At 43.7% G+C, this 27,125-nt stretch overlaps 2 protein-coding genes across 2 annotated transcripts in view; one reads left to right on the top strand and one right to left on the bottom strand.

Annotated features, from left to right (window-relative positions):
* The first annotated feature begins 276 nt into the window (after positions 1–276).
* Positions 277–6,538, top strand: LOC118089103 (armadillo repeat-containing protein 12-like). The gene is made up of 6 exons (XM_035123517.2): positions 277–415; positions 2,428–2,576; positions 4,018–4,152; positions 4,600–4,773; positions 5,646–5,717; positions 6,179–6,538. Exons 1-6 carry the CDS (start codon positions 277–279, stop codon positions 6,536–6,538), a joined length of 1,029 nt encoding a protein of 342 aa, XP_034979408.1.
* The window catches only part of BRPF3 (bromodomain and PHD finger containing 3), a 37,545-nt gene continuing 15,699 nt past the window's right edge, over positions 5,280–27,125 (bottom strand). Inside the window, exons 7-13 of the mRNA XM_035122495.2 lie at positions 26,766–27,035; positions 21,676–22,176; positions 17,789–17,885; positions 16,756–16,853; positions 14,298–14,395; positions 11,978–12,132; positions 5,280–11,593 (exon numbers count right to left, since the gene is read on the bottom strand). Coding sequence (XP_034978386.2) covers positions 11,410–11,593; positions 11,978–12,132; positions 14,298–14,395; positions 16,756–16,853; positions 17,789–17,885; positions 21,676–22,176; positions 26,766–27,035 — 1,403 coding nt within the window. The 3' untranslated portion in view covers positions 5,280–11,409. The remainder of the gene's footprint in view (positions 11,594–11,977; positions 12,133–14,297; positions 14,396–16,755; positions 16,854–17,788; positions 17,886–21,675; positions 22,177–26,765; positions 27,036–27,125) is intronic.

Raw genomic sequence — 27,125 nt, 5'->3', positions numbered from 1 at the left:
AGAGACCAACTAAGTTTGTCATAGGTATGAGCTTTGTTGTTATTCAGCTCCCTTTGCATAGCTCAGCACAGGCTTCCATGTCCTCCTGCACTGATATCAGAGAACCTGGGGGGACCTGCTTCCTGCACCTTCTCGGACAGTGTGTCACAGATGTCCTGGTGGAATGTGGTGACATCACAAACCATGCCGAGAGCAATCTAGTATTTCCATTGGAGGGCCTGCTTGAGGTCAGCACCCAGGGCTCTATCTACATCCCTGGGAGTTCGAGGGGAGGAGATGAAGTATTTTGAGCTGGTGACAACAAAAAACGTGGTATCTGCGGCGACAGGAGCTGGAGCTATCTTCCTAATGGCCAAGACCATCATGGCAGGGATCAAGAGCCCTCCCTACAACCCAGAGCCACTTACCTTAGCCAGTAAGTAATGTAATGCTCCCAGCATGGTAGTTTTCACAGGCCCTGGTTTAACTCTCAACAACCATCTGTCTATCACATTTATATCCCAGCTCTTTATCCAAGGAGTTCCAAATAGCATACATGAGTCTCGTGTGCGCCCCCCGCCTCATTTTCAATCCCTACAACAACCCTATGAGGTAGGTTAGGCTGAGAGGCAGTGACTGGCCCAAGTTTACCCAGTGAGCTTCATGGCTGAGTAGGGATTCAAACTCTGGTTTCCCAGGTCCTAGTCTAACCACTACACCACACTGGCTCTCCTAGCAAACAGTATGGAGGGAATTGGTCTTTTGGATAGGCTCCACCTGAATATATAAGAATGGTATAGACATTTGCTGAACAAATGCCATATGCACTATTGCATGGTGCCACGTTCTGCTAATCAGCCATAAAACAGGCTCTCAGATATCTACCAATGGCCAATGGAGTTCAGGCAGGAAGGCCACACCCAAGGCCTTTCCCCCAGCCAGATTGGGCACAGTTTTTAAAATTTAAATCTCATACATGATCTCTGAAAGCGTGCAGCAAAGGAATATATTTGCTCTTAAATTCACTGATCTAGAAAAACAGTGGTACCTCGGTTTATGAACACAATTGTTTCCAAAAGTCTGTTCATAAACTGAAGCATTCATAAACTGAAGTGAACTTTCCCATTGAAAGTAATGGAAAGTGGATTAATCTGTTCCAGATGGTCCGCGGAGTACTTAAACTGAAGCATTCGTAAACTGAAGCAAACTTTCCCATTGAAAGTAATGGAAAGTGGATTAATCCGTTCCAGACGGGTCCGCGGAGTACTCAACCTGAAGCTTACTTAACCCGAAGCATGTGTGTAATTGGTTCCAGAAGTCTGTTCATAAACTGAAGCATTCATAAACTGAAGCAAACTTTCCCATTGAAAGTAATGGAAAGTGAATTAATCCGTTCCAGATGGGTCCGCGGCGTTCGTAAACCGAAAGTTGGTAAACCGAGGTGTTCATAAACCAAGGTTCCACTGTACTCTCTTGATCTCTGCTCTTTAGCTTGCCAAGTTGCTTCTTTTGGGGTCTGTGTTGTCTTCTAATACCCACCTTGCAAGTGCCAGTTGTAGACATCTTAGCTTTGTGCATCCCTCTGGGCTGAAGCAATCTGCTTAATGGAATGTGAACTGCCATGAATTAAATATCAGGTCCCTCTGACTGGCTGCTCTCCTCGCAATGGCAGCGTCCTCCTCCTGAGAAGGACAGCTCTGAGAGAGGACTTTGCTGAAACAGGAGATAGCATAAACATAAGACCTTTGAAGAAGACTACCCACTGTCAGTAGCTGCCATATACTACTGAGAGTATTTGGTCTATTTAGCTCAGTGTTTTCCTTAATGATGGGCAGTGGTCTTCTGGCATTTCAAACAGGGGTTTTCCCCACCCCTACCTGGAGATATCAGGGACCCAGGTGGCGCTGTGGGTTAAACCACTGAGCCTAGGGCTTGCTGATCAGAAGGTCGGCGGTTCGAATCCCTGTGACGGGGTGAGCTCCCGTTGCTTGGTCCCAGCTCCTGCCAACCTAGCAGTTCGAAAGCACGTCAAAATGCAAGTAGATAAATAGGAACCGCTACAGCGGGAAGGTAAACGGCGTTTCTGTGTGCTGCTCTGGTTCGCCAGAAGTGGCTTTGTCATGGTGGCCACATGACCTGGAAGCTGTACGCTGGCTCCCTCGGCCAATAATGCGAGATGAGCGCACAACCCCAGAGTCGGTCACGACTGGACCTAATGGTCAGGGGTACCTTTACCTTTACCTGGAGATATCAAGGGTTGAACCTGGGCTGCCTACCAGCAAAGCAGATACTCTCCCACTGAGCTCTGATCCTTCCCATGTCGAAACACATTCTTCCATTCAGTACGACGTGCTCCATTCAGCACCAGTTTAATGCTCACCATCACTGCTCTGTTTGCCTCCTTGCCTCCCTGGGGACCTCTTGCCTTCCTTCCTTTCCTGCATTTAGAACTCGCCATAGAGCACCAGAGTCAAACTGTGCTGGACTCTGGAGAACTCAGGGGACTCCTGAACACCCTCAACCCAAAGCTAGATGACTACTCCAAGAATATGCTACTCCATGGCATCACCCGGTGTGTTTATCTACTGGACAGTGAGGTGAGACTCCAGAACTTAATGATGTAAAGTACAGGGGTGGAAGAGCAAGTCCAAGGAAATAAAGTGTGGGTTGGCCAGCCAGGTTTCACCCATGTAACCAAGTTCAGGACAGAGGCGGTTTTAAGGTAGCACAACCGGTTGGGCTGCACTGGGCGCCAGGGGGCACCACAGCAATGCTGTAGAACAGAGTGGGAGAGGTGAGGGGGCACCTAATTTTAGCATCACACATGGCACTGCTGAATTTGAGAGCCCCAGGTCTGCCACTGTTCATGACCAAAGCTGTGCATCTAAAAATGGGTCTTTGATTTAAACTCTCCCCCTGTCCTCCACTGCCCACTCCACTAGCAATCCCTCCCACCAGCCACTTATCTCCCAGTAGGACTCTGAGACTGAGTCTTGTTTAAGGCAAAAAGAGCGGTGTGTGTGAGAGAGGATAGTGGATTACAAGCAGAGAAATGATGATCAGGGGGAGAGTTTTACACACACACACACACACACACACACACACCTATTTTTCGACTGATTGGGGTAAAGCCATGTTTAAAGGTGGCATATTTTGGCCAACAGTCTTGAGTTCTGTCTAGTTGCTGCAAAGTGAGAGGCAAATCCCTCAGAAGAATGCACATTTTTGGAGGACTCAGAATGTAAAAGGGAATGTAAAAAGGATGTCTCAGTTGTTGCACCAATCCTATGAAACTCCCTGCCTCAAGAAATCCACCTGGCTCCTTTGGTCACCACCTGGAATTTTGGTGGGGCTTTGGTGTGAATGTGGGTTAATTTTGCTGTCTCGCTTCTTTTTCGTTTTGGTTCTTCTCCTTTCCTCTCCCCCATTTTTTCTTTTCTTTTGTTAATTTTATCTGCCACTTGTTTGCTTGCATTTTGCCGTTTCTTCTGATGGTCTTTTTAATTATTTCCCATTAGCTGCCTTGAGTGGTTTTGGTCTGGAGCTACAAAGGTGGAGTATAAGTGCTATGAATGAATGAATGAATGGAATGAATGAATGAATTTTGTCCATGCTTAAATTTAGCCACACTTATGAACCTGTCTGGATCCTGAGACCATCACGTGAGGCCCTTCTCTGTGTGCCATCTCTGAGGACGGTTAAGAGGGTGGCAATGAGAGATGGGCCTTCTCCATAGTAGCCCCCCACCCCACCCCACCCCACCCCACCCCACCCCACCCCACCCCACAGAACCTCTCCAAGAAGGCCTGCCTGGAAATAACCTTCTCATTTTTCAACACCAAATGTGCTTTTGTTTTCCTGAGTGTTATTGTGATATTGTATTGTTAAATACGTTTTCAATTCATATGTGATTTTATTAGGGTATTTTTTTTTATCTGGGCTGTAAATTGCTTAGAACTTTCTTTAGTGGGAAGCAACACATAAATGTAATAAACCTAACCTAACATCCCTCTGACTTTGTGTGCTCTATGTTTCCAGGCTTCTGCCTGTACATATGAGGATATCAAACTGGTGGCCTCCTTCCTGGATGATCCAGACATGGGCATCAAGATTCAGACTCTGCATGCCCTCAAGGCCTTCACTGGCATTTGGAAGTTTAAAATTAGGATTCAGGTGAATGTTTGTACCCCACAGTGCTTTTCTGTATCAGGCTACATGCAGTGGATCTTGTTTGATTCCCACAAGCATGCTTGCCATTTTACATCATTTGCTGTCTCATCATTCTATGGCTTGTGGTTTGAACAAGTGAACGGACTTCTTTGAGAAGCTATGAAAGGATCTAAAGGAATGGAAAGTCCTATGAAAACTCTGCTCATGGGATTAGATCTGTGATAGTGTTTGAGCTATGAAGAGCACATTTGAATGTTGTTAGGTGAGCCTGTGGCCATCTGATCTGTTAAGTATGGTTCCTACCACATCATTCCATAAGAAGAAGAAAATGGGTGGTCTTCTTGCTTCAGCGTACAACTGCAAGGAAGAGGCATTTTCGTATCACTAGAGGGCACATTTCAGTCACAGAAAGTAACCCACAGTGACCATAAAACCCTATGTTTTCTGCAGGAGTTTGTCCCCAAGGTTCTTGAAATGGTCGCCAGCATCTGGGACCACGACTTGCATGTTGCTGGGCTGAGGCTGCTGAATGGGCTGCCGTTGTCAGAGCACACATTTCCACTAGTGAGGAAGCTTATGCCGGCCTTCATGGAAATTCTGCAGATGGGAAACACTTTGTGTCAGGTATCAAGGCTTATCCCTTGTACCCAACTCCTAAATCAGGGATGGAGAACTCATGGACGTACCCAGGATCAAAGCTAGGGGGGCACACCAGCCACGCCCCCCCCAGCCACCCGATTGGCTAGCTGGCAATGACATGGCCAGTATCCCCCCCAGGAGGCATGGTCAACGTCCAAGCCCCCCAGAGGAAAGGGGGCCATTTGCAAGGCAGCACATGGAGCCACCCACACTTGCACTCCTGCCTTGCCCGCTCCTTTAATGGCAGCGGTGACTAAAACGAGGCAGCAGCAGCAAAGCTGCCTCCGTTGAAGGAAACCTGGACCTGGACCTGGGCTAACTTCAGCCCACACTCCTTCAAGTCACAGCGAGCACAGCACAGAAAGTGCTGCCCCACAATGCTCCGTGGCACCTCATTTGCATGCATGGGGCAGCACTTTCTGTGCTGTGCTCGCTGTGACTTGAAGGAGTGTGGGCTGAAGTTAGCCCAGGTCCAGGTTTTTTTCAACGGAGGCAGCTTCACTACCGCTGCTGCTGTTTCGCTTCAGCCAAGCAGGCTGAGGCGAAGCACAGCAGGCAGCGTCCCTGCCTGTCCTCTCCAGCTGCCCTGCTTCTAGGGGGGCAGCTTCCCCCCCTGCCCCATGCTGGGTACACCCATGGGAGAAATCCTGATGTTGTGGGACTCCCAACTCCCATTAGCCCCAGCCAACATGGCCAATCATCAAGGGATGATGGAAGTTGTAGCTCAAAAAACATCTGGAGGGCCACAGGTCCCTCATCCCTGTCCTAAATCCTGTGAGGGCATTAAGTGGAAGCCATAAAACAAGAGTGAAACACCTCACCTGTAATGTTGATATACTTGCAACTGTCTTTTTCAGGTGCAGGTTCTAAAATTCCTTGGCACGCTAGCCCAAAAGGAAGCTCTGTTATTTGACATCATGAACTGCCAGGTAAAGATTTCAGTCCTGTCTTTGTTGGGGAAACCTGGGAGAGGAAGGAAGCAAAAGGTACCAGAAGGCAGCAGTACTAGACTTCCAGGTCTGCTGCAGCTTAATGCAGCGGCATTAACAGAGCAGAGCAGTGCATTGCCTTCCTGCTGCCTGGGATGTTTTCCTAGAAGAACAGGCATACATTCATTTTTAGCCTGAGGGCTGCCTTCCTCTCTGGGCAACCTTCTGAGAACCACATACCAGCAGTGAGCAGGGTCGGAGGCAAAAATGGGTAGAATGTGGCTGGGGAGGGTGTGGCCCAGGGAGAGTTCAAAGGGCCAGATTGAAAGATCTGGAGGGTGGCATTTGGTTTCCGCCTGAAGAATCTGGAGTTAGTCATCCAGACGGGTAGGACCTGCAGGCCCAGGCCTAGTGTGCTGTCTTTCCTTTAAGACAAAATCAACCTGATCTTCTTTTTAAAGGTCCATCCAGATTTCCTCCACCTCTTCCAACCTTCCCGACCTGGAAATATTCTCTTTGAGCTGCTGGTATTTGTGGAACGGCTTTGTGAGGGTCGCCTTACTCCCCAGTACCAGTCAGTGAGCTGGCAGTACAATGAGTCATCCCTTCATGAGGTCCTTTTCGGGGACGATTCCCGCCTAGCTGACCGCCTCCTCTCACTCATCATTCACCCCGAGGAAGAGGTACAGATCCAGGCCTGCAGGGTCATCCTGAAGCTCCAGCTCAACGAGGAAGGGGAGATGGCTTTCCTCCACAACTATGATTCCACCTTATTTTCTGACTCCAAAATTGGCAGCTCACTCATTAAATCGGGCTGCTAAGCCCTTGTAGGATTTAAGATATAATTAAATTATTTTAAACAGAAACCACAGAGTGATAGTAATGGTTTGGGGGAGATGTGGTGGGGTGTGACCTGCCTGAGCTGTTCTCAGAGGAGCAGTTTTGAGGTTAAGTCTGTGGCAGACTACTATTGTGCTCCTAAGAAACAAGCAGAGTGCAATCTTCGTCTTGTTGCACCACCGCAAGGTTGGCGTAACTTATCGACAGTATCCAGCAAAGCCCAGCACAAATTTGAGGAGCAAGTAACGTGGAATGGCGCAACAACAGCCACACCCCCAGTGCCCATGGGCAACACTACCAGCGCCCACCAATCGTGGGCTGATATCATCTCAGCCAGCCATACAAGGAGCCAGTCCTTATTGAGTTCTAGGAATGGTATTATGCTGATGTTAGGAGTAGGGCTGAGAGTACAGGAGCTGGCATCTGTTTACTCATTCATCACTCCCATATATTTACTCCTTTTTGGTCATTCCACCAGCCGAGTTGTCCTGGCAGTGCAGGGTTGCATGGAGTTCCACTGGCATACCCACAAAGTTGTGTTAGGGTATCTTCACTGGTTGAGTTGTATCCTGCTTTTTTTTGCTCCCACCTTATACCTTTTGGCTTCCCAGCCAGTACTGTATAGGCCTAAATACAGGATTGTACCATTAAATGGCATATTATAGTCTGAGTTTTCATAGACAACAAATGCACCAAGTGGATTGAGAAGGTGGTAAGTGGGGGAAGGGACAATGGAGGATAAATCAACAAGGTAGGAACTTGTTGACTTTCTGTCTTGCTTCCTGCATGACTTCAAGACATCAAATCACAAATAAATTACTTAACACCCAATTACCATATGTGCCCTATGAAGCAATCAGGCTCCATTCTTCACTCCTGTCACAATATTTTGGATGTTCGTGAAACTGATTATTAGTCACTGCTCTACAAACTCAGAATCTATCAATACAAACTTCAGCTTCTTCCATCTTTTGTTTTGTACATGGATGGGTGGAATGGCACCCAATCCCTACAGCAGACTATGGTCTGTGCCAGCCAAGTATTGAGCATAGAGTGAGGAAGACTGTTCCTTCATGGGAGCTACCAGAATACGAGTTGGCCATGTGGTCAAACTCTTCATTCTGTTGGGACCAAACCAAAGAGAAATACTGTTATTATCACTTGATCTCTCTGATTATGCATCCAAGGTTCAATAAAGACTTGATGAATAGCTTCCATTGGTCCAGATGTTTCTTTGGGATTGTGCTGCCTTGTTAAAACCAACAGGTCACAAAGGGATGCAAGCCCAAATGATTTATCTGCCACTGGGTAGGGTAGCTGGGGAAAGGAGAGATGTCCCTCCTTAAAGGAGCTATGTCAAGAAACATGAGTCACTTCCCTCCCAGCAAGAGGAGTTTCTACCATGGATAATCCAGAATGCCCTCGAAGAACCAGAGGAGAAAAACATCTCTCCAAAGTCCTTCCCATATGAGCAGACTCAATAACAAACGCCACTGCTGAACTAATATAATTCTATTTCATAAAGTGGCCTGTTCCCAGTTCTGTAAACCAGTTCATGCAATCCAGTTTGACACACTGATTATGTGTTATGTGGATTCACACAGCATTTGCAATGGGCAGAAAATCACCATGAGATTGCTGCAGCATATACTCAATTTCTATCCCAATCCACAAGCATTGGAAATATGCTTCCATGGCTGGAAAAAGATTTGTTGTGGATAACATTACACAGGCTGCTTACCCATAAGTTCAATTTACCACAGTAGCCTCAGAGTTCTTCCTTGCAAGCCTAAAATCATGAAAGTTTGGGAATGGCAGGGCTGGAGTGGGGACAAACTACACGTGACAGATAAAAACATCACCCTTTATGTATTTTCCAGGCTTATGTGTTTAGTGTCCTCGCATTTTAAACCTTCCCATTTCCCAGTACTACTACCAAATTTTTGCCCAATTTTGATATTTATGCTGGATTAGTGCTGGTCCTCGGGGCTTTTGGTAATGATTTCAAATCTTGTTTTGAGATTTTTGTGATGTTTTACAGTCATACGTCGTATGTAATTGTGTGTTTGACATGTCATTTTGGGAAGATTTTTTCTTGAAAATGGTGCACATATTCCTTAAAGAAATGCATACCTGTCAACTTTTCAACATTCTACGAAATCTGGCACTTAAATGTAATTGAGGAAAAGCTTTGGGAACACACAGGTTTCCAGGAAATGAGGTACAGTGGTACCTCGCAAGATGAATGCCTTGCGCAACAAAATACTCGCAAGACGAAAGCATTTTGCTATGTTTTTGGTGACTCAGAAGACGGAAGTTTTCTATGGCCATGCTTCGCAAGACGAATTTTTTTGCAGGTTTTTTTTTTTGCCGCAGAAAACCGCGCTTCACAAGACAAAATTATCGCAAGACGAAGCGACTCGCGGGACGAATTAATTTTGTCTTGCAAGGCATCACTGTATATGAAAACTGCTAAATGCTTGGGACATGAAAATTCACATTACATTTCAAAGTCCAGATTGTCAGGTCAAGGATCTCCCAAGACAATTCAATTAGTTATTTTACATTAGAACATTTATTTCTCAGAGAGAAAATATAGCTTCAGACAGTCAGATTATAGTAGGTAAAATTAGCATTTTTTTCTTTACAAGCATAGAATTTTATTACCTCTTTTATACCATCTGATATAAACAGTTCTAGAAAGCAAATAAACTCACTTTCTATAATAAATAGAGCCATCTGTGCTTTACAGCAGACTGACAAGTCACGTTTAGGTCCCATAGCAACAGCAGGATATTAGCCAATTCGAATCCTTAAAATGTAATTTTTAAAAAATGAAAAAAGTAAAATGCAAGATCTTAAAACAGTTATACATAAGTCACAAGTCCACAGCTGAGCTACAACCTGGGAAAAGTGTATGTTGCTTTAAATTAATTACACTGTGTGCATACAAAAGACCCAGCAACACAACCGGGGACTTCAAGAATGGTAACAATCGGCCTGAATAATTTAGAATAGTATTTTACAACTATGTACAGAAGTTCCTTCCACAGCCACACTCTTTAGGCATTATCAACTTTTTTTTAAAAAAAATCCTATTCTCATTCTTTATGTTACAGATATTTTCCATAAAGTGTGGTTTTATGTCCCCAATATATAAGATGTGGTACTTTTAAAAAAGTAGACCACATAGAAATGGCAGTGATTTCCCCCTTATTATTAACATTTTGTTCCACAATCTCTTTAGTATGAAGAAAAATCAAAATAATAAAAAATACTGAGTTAAAAAGAAAAGAAACAATTAGATTTTAAAATTACAATCTTGCTTTGCACCTTTGGTTTGTAACGCTTAAAAAGACATAGAGAAGTCTAGACAAATCAGAATTCAAATGTGAAATGCTTTGTCAACTTGCAAACTTCAGCTTTCCCTGTTTTCCCAGCGCATGCAAGTTAAAAGCCAGGATTCTCAGAGGAGTTGCACTCTTGACTTTAACAGATTCCAGTAACGAAGGTTCATAGAGCATGAAATATTTATGGGGAAGCTAAGGGTGAAACTGCAATGTGTTCTGGTGAGCAAGAAAACAGACACCGTTCCAAATTCAACCCAAAACAAGATGAGGGAAATTTTAAGGGCAAAGGGGAACTGCAGTTTGACACTAATGCCCTGACCCAAAGCTCCACACGGCAATACACAATACACACATGGCACTCTATGCAAGCAGGTACTGCACCATTTAAAGGGGGAGAAATCTCTGCACATGCCATGAGGTGCACAATGGCCACATGGAAACCTGTTTCTGCATACATACAGCCAGCCTCCTCTATAGGCATCCAGCAATCATGTGGCTTTATGGGTCAGGGTGATGATGTACAGAAGCGAATGAGGCAGCTCTTACTCGGACAGAACCTCTGTACGCAGTGCCCCTAAAATGGAGCTATGTGCTAGAAGTTTTTAAAACCAAAAAGGTTCTGTTTTTGTTGTGTCCTAGTAAATCTTAGTCCTTAACAGCATTGCTCCAGCAGGTTAGGTGCTTCCCAAAAGAAGATTTAAAACACTGTTTTGCCCAGTTTCAAACATGTTATTAACCTGAAGTTGACTTCATAAATGTAACCACACAAAACATTTCACAAGTGATTTCATCTTCATATTTAAAGCTCTGTGCATTTAAATGTGCATGAGGAGGGAAAACCCACCAAAATATTATCTCTATCCTTCCTGTCAGTAAGATCTAACATACAAACCTATATAAACCTAGGCATGAGGTTTCTAGACTAGCCTTTAAATATATAAATGCAGTGGGGCAAACCAGTGCTTTTTAAAATAACATGAAAAAGTATGTTGAATATTAAATTTGGCACACAAGAGTCATCTAAAGGATAAAGGATTATTTATAGCCGAGGCAGGCTCCAGATAATTCTTCGTTAGCTGAACTCGGGACTAGCTGAAGAATGAAACACAAGAGACTCATGAGGCTTGCAGTCCAATCGCCAAATGAGTTCAGCTTCTCCCTTGCCCTATAACCAAGGCCACGGCAGGACAGTGCAGCTGCTCCTGACATCCTCTTCCTAGTCAGACTATTACATCACTTCATTTCCTGCTGGCTCTTCATTGAGACAGATTCAGAAAGAATCCAGACAGGCTTTATGGCACATATCAGATACTTTACAGCTGCTTTCCCTACTACTAGGAATAGTGCATCTCTGTTATGAACGCAAGCAGACATAGCATTCACACCGTCTTCCAAGCAGGGGAGAATCCCCTACTGATCAGTGACCCAAAACTCACTGTGCCTATAGACGCAGGCATCATTTCCAGAAAGAGCAGGGAGGGCAGAGAAGGCTCTTTCAGTCCCTACAGATAATTTGGTGTGACAAAAGGGTGGTCTCCCCGAACTCGACTCATATGGATCATGGCCCGGTCATATGCCACCTGGACAGACTTGCGGATGCTGGTTTTTCGTCCCTCCAACATCTTTAGTTTATCCACTGTGTCATCTACTCCAAGAGGAATAACTTTTTCCTGTGGAAGCCACTGCCTGCAGTTCAAGAGCACATATACAGGCAAAAATTATTAGTGAGAATGCGTAAGAAAACACAAGGAAATCTATTTCCAATGATCCCAAGCCTTAGTTTTCTCCCAGACTGCAAAGATTTATTTCCAAATTTACAGACATGTTTGTTGCTATTTATTTTAACTGGAAACAAAACTCTCAAGGAATGTCAATTAAGTCTCATGAATACTATTGTGATATGTACACCCTCCAAAAGAATGAAGTTGTGTAATGACTCTGCTTGGTGTCAAAAGAGGAAGGAAGAACTTCTGGGTGCTTAAATTTTAAGTTGCAAATTCATCAGTATAACGTCTTGATGCTCTGCAGTCAAAAAAATGTTCTTTCCTTAACCTTTTTACATTTACTCACCATGTCCTCTTGTTGTCAAAGAAAAGGACAAGGAAAAGCTTTTCTCCAACTTCTGCTTGCCTCTGCTCCCCTAACTTCAATACCTCCAGAGGAGGGACGGGAATCGGGACTCCATTGTGAAGGAGGCCCTCGCGAGGCATGTCAGGGTCAATTATCTAAAAACACAAGGCAAAATACACAGGTTATACTATGGAAACTCATCACTGATCACTGCCTGAAGATAAAAGTCCTGTTCTGTAGCACCCAAGGAAACTGGGGAAAGGATGAGTGGGTAGCAAAGAAATCTCATCTATGGTAGTAGAATGTGAATTCTTGATTGCAATTAAAGGAACAATCTTCACAACCATCTGAGCATTTAGGTGGAAGCAGCATGGATCCAAGAAAATTGTGAAGAAGAAGTTAGCAGGGGCAAAGTATTATGCGCAGCAGGGCAGAGCCTAGAGGTGATAAGGCTGGAAGCTGTTTTAACTAAAAGGTTCAGAAAACACAACTTATTTTCACTCTGTATTTCAATTGGTCAGAATTAAGTACTTTAATGAAAGGAAAGCAAGATGAATAACAACCATTCATCTACACTAGGCATCCCCAAACTTCGGCCCTCCAGATGTTTTGGACTACAATTCCCAACTTCCCCGACCACTGGTCCTGTTAGCTAGGGATCATGGGAGTTGTAGGCCAAAACATCTCGAGGACCGCAGTTTGTGGATGCCTGATCTACACTTTCCAGTCTAGAGTAAACTTAGTAAGCATTTCTCTGTTATTCCCTACTGAAGAATACGATAAGTGAACAAGTAAGGAGAAGCTTGTATAATTTTTGGCAAAGTAGATTTCAAAATAACTTTATTCAAGAGACAGTACACCATACCAGCTTACCCACTATCCTACTCTCACTCACACCAGTTTCATTATGGTACAAGTCTATTGATTCAAGCTGGCTATCAGTTCATTTGCTTTTATTGGCTGATAATTAGACTCAACATTGTTGGCATTTGGGCATAGGTGGGGGATTCATTGTTGGAGCTTTTACTTGAGTTTTCTGTTACATAAATACATGTTTACAGAATGACTTTGCTGTATGCTATACGTGCTCCATAACTTTTTGTTTTGATATTTTAAATTATCACTATTGTAAAGCACAAGCAAGCTACTTGTTATATATTCATACACATGATGCCTATCGCACTTAAGTGGGTTGTGTGCCTTACATCTCATTCAACTAACTTGAAACCTATTTTTTGAATGTTTTATTCTAACTAGATTTTGTTATTAGCTTTTAACAGTGGTGGGGACTCTCAGGCCTGTGGCCCCAATTTGGCCCACAGAACATTTCAACCAAGCCCTGCACCTGACTTCTGGTGGACTGCAGATAAAGACCTGGGCTCAGCTGAAAAGGGTTTGTAGACACCCCCGATCAGCTGACTGAAAGCACCTGCAAAGTTGTGTGCGCAAAAAATAATAATTCCAAGACACAACAATCTTTTGAGCAGTTTGCAGTGGGGTTTTATTCATTCCTGAGGAGCACTCTGAAAGGTGCTTTGAGAGATGTGCATTTGCCTACACAGTATGATTTAAAACTGTGAAAGCAAAAGAGAGTCACCTTACATCATTGTGACATCAGGCGATTGGCAGGTGGGCTCCCCACCCACCTGTCAAATTTGGCCCACTGGGGGTGAGGGAGATAATGATCTGGCCTGCTAGGAAGATCCAGTTCCCCACCTCTGCTACACACCTGTACCTGGGAATCAGTCCCACTGAAATCTGTGTCTTTCTACTGTGTAGGCATATGAAGTATTTATATTGCACAGGTGTTTTTAAATATTTCACAATAATGATATTATGGTGTCTGTTTCTTTTTTGGTTAAGAGGAAATCATCCAGGGTTTCCTAGCACCAAGATGGCAGTTAAAATTGTTTATTATATTTTTTATCACTGTTTATCCTTCCATGTTTCGAAATGTGGATGTTACTAGACATATGGCTAAACATATGGTGATAGAGGATTGTTGATTACTACATATTCTGAATCATTTATTTGTATATTTATTTTCTACCAAAGCACTGGAAGGCAGCTAACAAATATGGAGCAGGCATAAAGAACATTAAAAATGATTAGAAGGAACAAAGTAACAATATGGCTAGCCATGAAACAATAGCTCAGAGGCCCCCAGGTTTTCATGACGAAAGCTTCAGCGTTGTGTAGGGTTCTTCCAGAGAACATCTTCTCCACCCTCCACAGCTGAAACTACATTTCAAGCTTAGCATTATAGGCCACCAAGACGTCCTCCATGGAAAGAAGGTAGCTGTGAACCAGGTATACATACCAACGCCGGGTAAGAAGGGTAGCCACGGCATTTTGCCCATACAAGTTCCAGAGGTTCTAGTTCTGTGTGCTCCTCAAAGGGCATCAGTAGGTTTGTACCTAAGGAATCGCAATATGAACTGCCTTAGAATCATAGTCTACCATGACAATAACATTTTTCCTTGAAAGCAATTGCAGATATATAGATGAAGGCTGCTGTTATGAATATGAAGTTGAGGAAACATATCCTGCATCTTAAATATCACTTCTGATTAAACTAGCAGGTTGAAAAATGAAATCAGGCCGAACATGTTAATTAAAAACGAGCAACTATTTCTCATAAGACAACAATATCTAAGGACGTTTGCCAACCTGGTGCCCTCAGGAAGCTTTGGGCTGCAACTCTGCTAGCATAGCTGATGGGAGCTGCAGTCCAGAAAACCTGGAAGACGCCAGGTTGGCAAAGTCTTATCCTACCATCCTCCTTTTATAAGTAGACAAAAAGTTTTGTAAGAATGGATCTGGTATAAAGGCAATACATTGCACACCAGGCAGTGCAATCTTATACAGTGGTGCCTCGCTTAACAAAAGGTTTTTTCTAGCGGAGGTTGCCTCGCTAGACGAATTCATTTTCGTCTAGCGAATCGCGGTTTCCCATAGGAATGCATTGAAATTCAATTAATGCGTTCCTATGGGCAAAAAAAAATTCGAAAATATTCAATGCATTCCTATGGGATTCGCTAGACGATTTTTTTCGTTATAAGAAAAGACCCGTGGAATGAATTAAATTCGTCTAGCGAGGCACCACTGTACTCACATTGACCCAGTACTGAAGGCAAGCTACCATTATGTCAGGAGAATAGCTGCCATATCCAATGTGTGCTCAGCTCACAAGGAGGAAAACACACAGGAAAATCCCCAAACAGCATAAAACCAGACATGCCCACAACATTCTAGAAGCAGGGGGAATACTCACCTAATGGGGACTGTGCATGCCATGCCACACACATAAAGAGGGAACCGATAAACTTATAACAATGGGAAAACAGCCCCTGCATCACAATACACATCATATGCAAGCTGCCACGCTAACACTCCCACGCCATCAATGGCAAAGCCAACAACAATCCCATTGAGGTCAGTGCCCAGTCATCCCCCCAGGGCCAGGCAAAGGCTTAAATTCCCTTATGCTCCTCACAATCACTGTTTTATGTACACCACATGCAGCAACATAGTATCCTTCTATACTAGGTAAAGGTAAAGGGACCCCTGACCATTGGGTCCAGTCGTGACCGACTCTGGGGTTGCGCGCTCATCTCGCATTATTGTCTGAGGGAGCCGGCGTACAGCTTCCAGGTCATGTGGCCAGCATGACAAAGCCACTTCTGGCGAACCAGAGCAGCACACGGAAACGCCGTTTACCTTCCCGCTGTAGCGGTTCCTACTTATCTACTTGCATTTTGACGTGCTTTCGAACTGCTAGGTTGGCAGGAGCTGGGACCGAGCAACGGGAGCTCACCCCGTCACAGGGATTCGAACCGCTGACCTTCTGATCAGCAAACCCTAGGCTCTGTGGTTTAACCCACAGTACCACCTGGGTCCCCCATCCTTCTATACTACTTGGAGGCAATTGTAGTTAGGCAATATATGCATTGTTTAGGGGCTGATGAGAGCATACATAGCCTTTTTGGGACAAGGTTCAAGACCCAACCACGGAGAAAAATACAGGTAAAATCTACCATTGGCTGTTGCCATACTAAGCGACTTCCACAAAAGAATGAATTCTGCAACATGCAAAAATATTTTTGTGCCCAGAATAAATTATGGAAATTAAATCTGAATATATATTTCAGGCAACATTGCCAAATTTATTCGATTCCCCAAATTATGAGCTTCCTCCTATCACACACACTTCATTTTGAAGAATTTAGAATGCTAAAACTTGGCATAGGTCATTTAGGAAGTAGGCTTGGAGACTGGATTGTCAGCTGGGGAAGGACTAGGAAGCAGGGAACCATAAGAGTAATCATGGCAAATGCTTATTGCTCCATTGATTTAACCCCTGATTAGCCCCACTCTATGGCCTGAGCCTTCTCCAAATATTGACAACACATTTTCAAGGTTTTCTCTACAGCTATAACATCTGGGGAGTTTTCTGGGGGGGGGGGATGAAAACCTCATTATAGAACTCACCCAAACTTTTTTACCTACATCTTTACAGTGGAACTGATCCTGTTATAAAAAATAGCAAGCTATAAGACTGGCAACAAATGTAAAGAGCATGCTTAGAAACTGGTCCTATGCATGATTACTTGGAAATAAGTTTCAGAGTTCAACAATGCTTATTTTGCTGGCGTTGGAAGGATTGCAACCTAAGTCTCCTTTGGCACAATTCGCAGGAAAAAATAACATCCATAACCTAGTTGTACAAATTATAGCTACATGTTGTGCTTAAGAAACACCAACACTGTTTTCCTTACCTGAGCTACTGTATTCCAAGTCTCCATTTACACCATCCAAAAAAGGGACTCGTGCAAGAGCAGGCTTTCCTCGGCTACGTTTGTGCGGAGTCTGGCCACTGTGAAAAGAGAGCCAAGTGATAAAACAATGCTTAGCTCCAAAATACAGCTTGAGCTTCAAGGAGTGAAGGAAGAGGAGTGGATAGAATGGTGTTGTGGCCAATAATATCTGGACCTGATATGGGACTTCAGCAGCCTTTCTTTTGGTAAATAACCAGACGTGGGCAAGTCAGAGCAGCAATTAAAACCTTACTGTGAAAGGCAGCAATTCATGTGAATCATAGATCTGATCGGCTGCTCCTAGGAGAGTTGGATCCGATGCAAAGGGCAGGGAAGGTGGGAAGCAAGCTAATTCAGGCAGGCTGTGCATTGCTGCAGACATTGGACGCAGGATGTGATAGGGCAGAAGCGAACAAACACTGCAAGAAAGCTGGCTCTGAATTGACTGTTCTGCAGACAAAAGATCAGATGTAAATCCAGAGGGAGAATGGTATTGGCAGTGATGCTCACTTGGGATAGGCAAGCTATTGGCAAGACTGTGCTAAGTATTAAGGACTACTTAATTATTATTAAGGGATTGGGGTCTACTCTTGACCCTATAGCCATCTTGGGATCAAAAGGTAGCTTATCTCAACAATAGACTGGTAACAAAACACAAAATAATGGAAAACACTGGTGATAAAGAATGAGAAAGTAATGCAGGCATCAGCGTGACCAATTTACTATATACTGCCTAGAATTATACTGCCTAGAATACAAGGGTTGGAACTAATCACCTCTCAGCTGCCACATGCTAAACAGCACACATGCAGCTAAACCAAGATTGTGCAGCCATAATTCCTCTGGAATGCTGATTTTGTTATTTAAAAAACCCTCTGGCCTCTGATATGGATGTAAGAGGCACCTAAAAGTATAAACAGAAAGAAAAGACTGGGAAATTAGCAAGAAAATAATGTGTTTTTTTCTGGGTGAAAGCACCCAGAAGACGACTTACCTGCAGATGTCAGATGAGAGACCACTACCGAGGCCAGAACTGCATTCTGAGTCGGACCCACTTTCCATATGTTTCCTGAAGCCATTTGTCACTGGTGCTGAGAAGAATGCATGTGAGAATGAGTCTAACTGTATATACAATGCTATTTTAAAAATTCCTTAGACAACAGATGTGGAACTTCCAGCCTGCAGACCTAATTAGGCCCACTACGCCTCCCCATTTGGTCTGTGAGGCCATTTCAGCCAAGTCACATCTATCTGCCCTACATCTGACGTCAGGTATAGGGCAGGTAAAGGTGAGGTTTGGGCAAAAGAGGCTTTGCAAATACCGCCAACCAGCTGATTGAAGACACATTTTCCATCTGTGTATCTGCCAAGCTTCTCCCCCTACACTCTAAAAACCATTTTCAATTCCAGAGGTCTGCACGTAAATGTATAGTTAACCTGGATTTGATTCTGCATGTCATCTGCTACCTGGTTATGATTATTGATAGGAAGGAAACTTGAGCTTTGGGCATGCCAAGTTTTTCATATAGTGATAACCTGTATATGCTGAGAATAAGTAATGTAGTACAGTCTGTATCTGCAGTGATGATCCTGATTAGTACTTGGGGGGGGGGGGGTTGGCATTAGTACCTTGTGAAAGAAGTACTACTTTTCATGCATTGTACCTTATGGTCAAGTGTGCTAACATTGGGAATGCCCCTCATCCCAGTCATCAGCTCAAGACTTCACAGCTAATTCCTTTTTTCTTCGCCTTTTTAACTGTTTGTTTTAAACACAGGCTGAGCTCATATCCAGTATACAGCAATCCCCTAGATACCTCATTACTTTCCTTTGGGGGTGCATGAATGTGTTTGTTTCTGCTCTTGCATAATCCCAGAAGGTTTGGTCACCCACAGAGGTATGTTCTCCTTCCTTATTTGTTTCTTTTTTAATGCCTCACTCATGGCAAGAGTGCAATCTGCCTAACAGCCTTTGCATATTCAGTGACACTGGGTTTAGAAATAAAGAAATTAAAGAGCAGGCCTCAACTCTGGGAGGAGAAAGTACATATATAAAATTATTATATCATCACAGGACAAGGAGAGACAAAGAGGAATAATAAGTGATGAAACAAGGGCTGCAAGTGTAGATTTCTCTTAATTTTTTGACTTGAGTTTCAACATATTGATTACGAAAATCCTTTACTCCATCAATGAAGTTTAACTCAGGCACAGGTAAGATTCACTGTAGCCCCAGACTTAGAAAATATGATATATGAGATTTGGAAGCAGGTGAGAAAGATGTGTAATATTCCATCCATGTGTCCCCTGCTGACAAATGTGCTTTATCAGCAGGAAAATGGAAAATCAAATTGGGGAAAAAAACTATTAGAAACATTTGGTAATTAATTTCCTCTAATTTCACCTACATCTCTTTTACCCATCCTGTAGCTCAGTTCAAAAGTCACTGAGCTGTCAAACAAATGTTTAGGATGGGGAGCAATGACTGCTGCATCTTATCAAGCTGGACTAGCATCACAACCCAACTAGGACACAGCAGTATCCCAACAGAATAGGTTATCACTTTCATAACTGGCAATACACAAGTTAAGCAATACCACACAAAGCTGCTGCATAGCACAGAATAAAGTAGAGAGGGGAGCTAGTAGGGACAACTCACCTTCACAGCCCATCTTAAAGGCATTTGTAGCCAACAAAGAATCAATTATTATCAGGGCAACCTAGGCCTTAATACTGCTGTACAATTTGGAACCTGGGAGCACATTACACATGTATTCCATAGCATGCCCTGGGTACCTATACAATTCAGAGACTTCAAGGTGCTACACTTGACCTATAAAGGCACCTGAGGAATCAAAGAGACAGTCTTATTTCTTATATCCCATCACCAGCTCTGTAATAAATTAAGGAGCACCCTCGTTTCCTCTGTGCACAAACTGCATACAATGTTTTATCAGCGGTGGCTCCAAGCTTATGAACTTGTTTCCCCCTATGGATGTGCTAAGTCTCAGCATGAGGCTCTTCCAGAACTGTTAAGGCCTGTGGAGATGTTTTTATTGGGATTTGCATTCGGACTTCATGCTTTTATTTTTAAAATTGTAACCCACTATCAGTCTTTGTTATATAAAGTTAAATAAATGAAACAGTGTGAAGCACACAAACCATAAAATAGAGAAGTGCAAGCTAGCATGCATTCCTAAGTTTGGGACGTAGCTAAATGGGAGATTCCACCTACTACTTTAACATCAGTAACTGCTAGCTAAAAAAGGTGTTGCATACCTCTGACAGGTAGTACTACACTTGCTCAGTATGAGATTGCACGGCACTATTTTACCAAACACTTCCTTGATTCTCTGTGCCCCTTTCAAAGATAAATCACAGGATCACTAGTCTAAGTGCTCATATGAGCACATGCACAAATACTGCTTTATAAATAGTTAGTCATTCAACTTTTTGAGAATGGCTCAAAAATCCCATCAGATTGCTCTAAAGAGCTTCAGAACTGGTCCCTGTTTTTAAAGACTAAGAAAAGATACGTGCTAGTTGCTTACTCTGAAAGAAGAAAGCAGAAGTGAGCACACTTGTTTTGTCTTTACATATTTTTAAACTTGTTCTATTGCCTTTAATTACATGCTATGGTATTTTTAGGGACGTGGGTGGCGCTGTGGGCTAAACCACAGAGCCCCGGGCTTGCCAATCAGAAGGTCGGTGGTTCGAATCCCCACAACGGGGTGAGCTCCCGTTGCTCGGTCCTAGCTCCTGCCAACCTAGCAGTTTGAAAGCACGTCAAAGTGCAAGTAGATAAATAGCTACAGCGGGAAGGTAAACGGCGTTTCCATGCGCTGCTCTGGTTCGCCAGAAGCGGCTTTGTCATGCTGGCCACATGACCTGGAAGCTATACGCCGGCTCCCTCGGCCAATAACACGAGATGAGCGCCACAACCCCAGAGTCGGTCACGACTGGACCTAATGGTCAGGGGTCCCTTTACCTTTACCTATGGTATTTTTATTATTTCTGTTAGCTGCCTTGAGCAACATTTGATGGAAAGATGGGACAAAATTTTGATAAATAAATAAACAAAACAGTATGCTTTTCAATAGCATCAAATCACACATTCACTTGTGAGTAATCGTGTGCAGATTATTCCAATAATGTGTAAACATGTGCAAAACAGCCTGAGCTCAGGGACACATTCAGATCAATACTATGACCCTATTGCTTGCCAAGTCTCCCTAACACTGTCTGCTTCCTTCCAGATCCTCCAGACCTATAAGTCACCACAGAACCATTACTATCCCTCTGCATATCCATTTGTCCAATTCTGGCACATGACTGCACAAGATCCAGGAAAAAGAAACAGTGGATAAGAATATGGTGTAAGTTTTTCACATCACTTGATTTCCCTGAAAAATTCTCAATAGTGTTAGGGTTCACTACACTATAAATAAATAGTTCACACATGCATACATTAAAAATGGAGAGAGATGTGTTATCTGATTCAGCTGAAGGTTGAAAAAGGTGCAGGTATTACACTTCTCCCAAAAGCAGCCTAGCATGGTAAAGGCATCAGGGAAGAAAACTCCCAAATTAGTCAGAGATTTATAGGCTGGTTAATATGCCTTCCCCTACAATATAAAACTATTTTCTGCTCCAGAGCCCATAGCTTCCTCTCATCTTTTAGTACAATAAAACTGGGTGCTAGTTTTGGGATTCATGCGACAGACATTTGGCAGAACTCAATTCCCAAAGGGACTCAGAGAAATGCTGCAAAGGCGTGGAGACTTCTTGCCAGCAGGCAAGCAGCGCAGCTAACAAGACACCTCTACTCTGGGGATCTCTGGCTTTCCAAGACATCAGAGGAATGAAAGCTCAGGGGAGTCACCTGTCACTCCTGCCTGCCTGGGGGATTTCTCGCCATCACTCTCGCTGCAGCTCCCACTCTGTGGCCGTTTCCGGGATGGCCGCTCACCCTCTACGCTGGAGGGGGAAAGCTGCCCACTCTGGCTGTGATCCTCTCCATTCTCAAGGGAGCAGTCCAGACCTCTTTGCAGTTTCACCCCGTTCTTGGCTTTTTTAAAAAGGACAGACGTCCGCCTGCCCACTCCACTAAACGGGGGGCTGGCAGAAGTGCCCGTGGCCTGAAGGGCCAATCCGTTCAGGCCGTTGTCGCTGAGCAAGCGCTGGAAGGCGTGGCTCTCCCTCTGCAGTGTCTTCTTATCAAAGAGCTCGCCCTCGGACTTCAGCCGCTTATGTAGTCTGTTCAATGACTTGCTTTCGCTAATGGGTTTGAGTGTTGGAGGGTCCTGCAGAGAGTCCAGCTCCGATAGGGGGGGTGCAGGTCCTGTGGGCTCCAGGGTGGGGGGAAGTGGGGGCTTGGTGTCATCTGCTAAAGAGAAAGAGAATCTGCTTGAACATTTTAGAAAGTATTTCCCAAAGTACGGACCACACCTTTCTGCCCCTTTCTAGGCTTGAAAGTAAGTGGCAGGTAAAAACTAACTTTTGTTGTATAGCCTAAAGAAAGACACTCAGAGGTGAAAAAAATAATAACTATGGCACTCTGCAGAAGAAAAAATATTCATCCTCTTGAGAGCCAGTCAACATGCTTGTCATTTAACCAACAATGTTATTTATGGTGACAGTTCTATGCATCGTTACAAGACTGCAAATCCCATTGAATTTAATGGAATTTGCTTATAAGTTTACATGCTGAAGTTCAGGCTGCATGATGCTTAATTCCCCAACCTTCTTAACTCTTTTTTCAGACCCTCATTCCTCAGGTATTTTAAACTCTACATAGCCATGTTTAACATAAGAGGGTAAAGAGATATGGGAGAACTAGAAAACATCAAAAGAGGAGTTTCAAATGCAAAAAAAGTCTCTCAAAGACCTCAATCATGTTGCAAATAATGGGAAACAGTTAATTGTGTATTCTTTTCCCTTTAAACTATGTCATCAGGGCCGGCTCGTCGTAGACCCCCGGTGGCGCAGGGCACCATGGCGCCGGCCCGCCAGGAGGGCGGCGCGAGCTGCGCCCGCCCGCTGGCCGGCCGGTTCGCCGGCCCACTGCGCAGCTGCGCGTGGCGCCCACCTGCCCACTGCTCTGGGAAACGGGGCGGGAGGGCGCCGGAGAGATCGCGCTGTGCCTGCCCGCCCGCCCGCCGCGCAGCAGCGCCACGCCCACCCACCCACCGCGCTGGGAAACGGGGCGGAAGGGCGCCAGAGAGATCCGGTGCACCATGGCAACAGGGGCGCTTAAGACGGCGCTGTATGTCATTGTCCTTGTATTAAGCGGTCACCAAAAACACCCAGAGACCATTAAACTACCAAATCCAAGCTCAGCTTTCTTTCCAGTGAGCCTTCCTTCCTCTTGAATTCAGTGTCTAAGCATTTCATTCCAATTCATGATGCAATGAGGTCACAGATTAGCACTCATTCTTCCCCCTTTTAAGGTTCTGTTCCTGTTCAAGCACTATTTGCTATCTGTGCAATGTTCTGGTTGTCAGCAGGGGAAAACAAGATATTCCCTCGACTACCTAAACAGCATGGATTGCCACCGCTGTGGGAAAGCATGGCTGCTAAGATGACTATAACCCCTTAAGAAGGAATGTCACCATTCAGGAATTTTGTAAGAACCTCATAAAGAGGGCACAGAGCACCTCTGAATTCAAAGTATATTAAGAAGCCTTTTGTCCTATTTAGTGCGGTTCAAAATCAGAGAGTGGTACGCTTATAAACTAAAGATTATTGTAGATTTAACCAAAACAATAAACATGAGGTAATTTGTTCATACTGAAGCTCTTCCCTAGTTAAGAATACTTTAATCCCCCACCAGGAGACGGCAGACCCTATTTGTATGTCGTCGGGGGAGGGAGTGTCTCAAGGTAAAGGAAAACAACTTTTCAAAATGTCCCTTTAAATATTCCTCAAAGCAATCCAGAAGAGAAATTAAGATTTCTGAGATCCATTAACCAAAAGTCAAAACAGATTCTCATCTGCTGCAACCATGACAAAAGATGTGATAGCCTAGGAAAAGCCAGAAACATTTTTTTCAACATTTTCAACATTTTTCATCCCCCCCCAAAGCTTTTTGTTTTGTTCAAAAAAATAGATTATGTTTGAATGACAAATACAAAGTTTAAGATAAAGTGCTCATATATTTACTCTCCCCCCCAATGATTTCTTAAAATTATGTAAAGGGAAGACTTTTATGTTAAGACTATGTGCAGTATCAGATGATTACAATTCCTGTACACTGAGGACAATCAAGTCCTGAGTTGTAAACTGAGACTTCAACTCTCAAATGAAACAGCAAGATGCATTTCTGCCTCTGGGGGTACTGCTATTGTCACAAGAGAAGGAAGGTGGTTTCAGTCAGGGGCTCATTTGCCTGTGAAAGGGTAGAGATGTTTGTTTCAATCCAGGCAAACCTTCAGATTTTAGAAGTTCATTATAAGTATGGTGATGACAAATATGAAGAAGCAGAAGATGCAGGAACTGAAATTCATAGCAATAGCTCAGAAAATGAGACATTAAATTTCACTGTCGAGAACTGGAGAAGACATAATAATGTTCTTTGTTTTACTAATATTAATTGTTTCTTCTTTTTATTATTTGCCTGTTCCCCATAAACTGGCAAACCCAAAGAGATTCCTTACTGCTCAGCAGCTTGTACTTTCATTTGTAACTTAAAAAAAAAACAGCAAAAAAGTAAAAAGTAAATTCAAATTGTAATTAAACTGAACAAGTGATCTCTTTCTCATGTGTGTGTATATGTGTGTGTGTGTGTGTGTGTGTGTGTGTGTGTGTGTGTGTGTGTGTGTGTGTATAAAACAGAATTCTTTATGTCCCCCTGAAATTTCTGTTTTTTTTCTGGGGGAAATGGAAAAAACATATTCACACAGACAGCCCATGGCTTCAAACTTTCTGGAAATGCTATGTCTCTAACCATGGCCTGACCTTTAACTGGCCCATATAGCTCTCATGGACCAGGCACTTAGGACTTTGTGTTAGTCAACAAATTTTGGGTTTCACAGCTATTGCCCCTTTTTAGAGAGCTCTAAAAGCACCAAACAGTGAGGTGTGTAACAAAATATTTAAAATCTCAATCTGCATTTTGCTAGTGTTTTTTAATTCCATTTTTACACCGGGTGTAGGGTAAGGAATTTAATATACTTTTAGCAACCTATGTACCAAAAAGTCACAAATGAAGTCCAATGAAAGGACACGTGTGTGTGTGTGTACATGTGTGTGTGTATCTATATACACAACAGTTCACATACTCTCAGAAGCAGCAGAGAGAGGGAAAATTACTATTTGTTCCACCTTAACAGCCTTCCCCATTCCCTGGATTCTCAAGCAAACCCGGCCCTTTTCCTCCTTCCTCCCAGCATGACACAGGCTAAGTAGCTAGAGTAGTACCCAAAACATATCTATCCAATCAACAATGGACAGGGCTACTACCACCCACAGGTGGAGGACTATGCTGCTCCTGTAATTCTAACAAAATGTTGTGAACTGCCCTGTGATCTTCGGATGAAGGGTGGTATACAAAGGTAATGACTGAAGTTGCACTTTTGCAAGGATTTGGTTAATTTCAGAATGGATGTGTAACTGTACAGAAGGACGGAGGAACCTCATGCCCCTACAGACCACTCTGTTTGGCACTTCAAACTCTCCCTAGGCCACACCCCTAATGGGCCCTGCTTCACACTCCATGTGTGTTTTTCCTGTCTTTGAACTTTCCAGCCATATGGCACCAGCATCCACTATTCTTTCTGAATTTGCATGTGTTATAGATTTGACTGATGCCAAAAGCTGTGCCAACTGAGTGAGGCTTGCTGCTCTGTGGCTACATGTAAAGCTCTGCAAACATGCAGGAGTTGAGAAAAAGAGTTTTCCTTAACAATTCAGCATGGTTGGAGATTTGAAACAATACAAGAGAGAACAGCAGTTCCTGTTAATGCAGGCACGTTTTCTGAGAATACGGTGGCAGGTCCATGCTAACACTGTTTATCAGTAACAATTAATGGCATTAAACTGCTGTCAGCTGACTATTTTCAGCCTTTTTGGAAGGCAAGGCAAGGTTGAACTGCTTTTTCCTGCCAGGGGAACTGTCCCACCCTACAGCAAAGGCCAACCCTGACTGCTTCTATGGTTATTCTTTTGTATATACTACAGTTTCCATCTTTACTGGCTTCTCATTTTGTTTTTAAGAGAAGTTAGACAGCTACTCAGATACTGTTAAATGATGCTCTTTAAGAAACAATATAAAGAAATGGAACCACTTAATAGCAAACCAAGATCATGGTTGGCAGCAGCCACTTGTGCACTATTCTTTCTGCAAGTGTCTCTACTATCTTTGATTCACAGATGGCCATGGGTGAGATCACAACCCAAGGTCCCTTGCCTAAGTTTGTCCACTATCCTCTGCATCAATCTATGTCACAGCTCCTTCCTGCTATTACATTCACAGCCCATTGTTGCAACTATGTATCTACAGGTGGCAGACACACTTAGGACATGAGACTGACAGCCTTCTCAGTCTTTTAACCTCTTCCTGATGAGACTGTCAAGGAGGTAAATTAACACTTCAACTGTAGGTGTCTTTGTGATGCAGACCTCTAGAAACTAGGGTAAGATTTTCAAACACATTTCTCTAAGGCTGCCAAATCACCATAAAGCTTTGAGACTGGCAACCCTTGTTACCATTGACTGCTTCTTCCTCAGGCCCAAAACTCTCCAGCCCTTGTTCCAAAAATGTACAGGTTTACCAAATGCTATATTGAGGCTGTTCTTGATGCTCTCCATTTCTCAAGATGATTTTTGAGTTTGTTGTCAAAGGCAGTAATTACATAGTGACTTCTGCCTACCAGACTGGTGTGGAATTAATGTGCACAGATCCCCTTGGGTCTTCACATTTACCTAGCCCTTTCCAGTACAACCAGAACTGCTTCCTTCAGAGAAACAACTCACCTTTCTCTCCATCTTCATCACGTTCTCCTTGTAGCATCTTTTCCAGCCCCTCCTCCCATGGAGCTGGATCTCCATTTGGCAGGGTTTTATTGTGTTGCTGGGCCAGCTTTTGCCGGATAGAGTTGATTTCGCGTCTTAAGAGTCGGATGCGGCGAGTTCGGGCACCGCTTGACCTCATGGTGCTCACCATATCCAGCTTTTCCAGTAGCTCCTTCAGCTGTACCTCCAACGAAAGGTGAGCCCGGTTCTCAGGGAGGAGAAGGTTATCAACTGCAATGAGAAACAAGAATGTGACTAAGCCACCATTTAGGTCTCACATCGACTATCACCTTCATTATACAGCTTGTGGCGCCTCGTCAC

This window comes from Zootoca vivipara, chromosome 7 (genome assembly GCF_963506605.1).
Source record: "Zootoca vivipara chromosome 7, rZooViv1.1, whole genome shotgun sequence".
In the NCBI taxonomy this organism is placed as follows: Eukaryota; Metazoa; Chordata; class Lepidosauria; order Squamata; family Lacertidae; genus Zootoca; species Zootoca vivipara.
This window is presented reverse-complemented; position numbering and strand designations above follow the sequence as displayed.

Coding starts and splice junctions, on each gene's coding strand:
- LOC118089103 (XM_035123517.2), top strand. CDS start 277: ATGAAGTATTTTGAGCTGGTGACAACAAAAAACGTGGTATCTGCGGCG. Junction 2,577..4,017: donor TTTATCTACTGGACAGTGAG/GTGAGACTCCAG, acceptor CTATGTTTCCAG/GCTTCTGCCTGTACATATGA. Junction 4,774..5,645: donor TGGGAAACACTTTGTGTCAG/GTATCAAGGCTT, acceptor TGTCTTTTTCAG/GTGCAGGTTCTAAAATTCCT.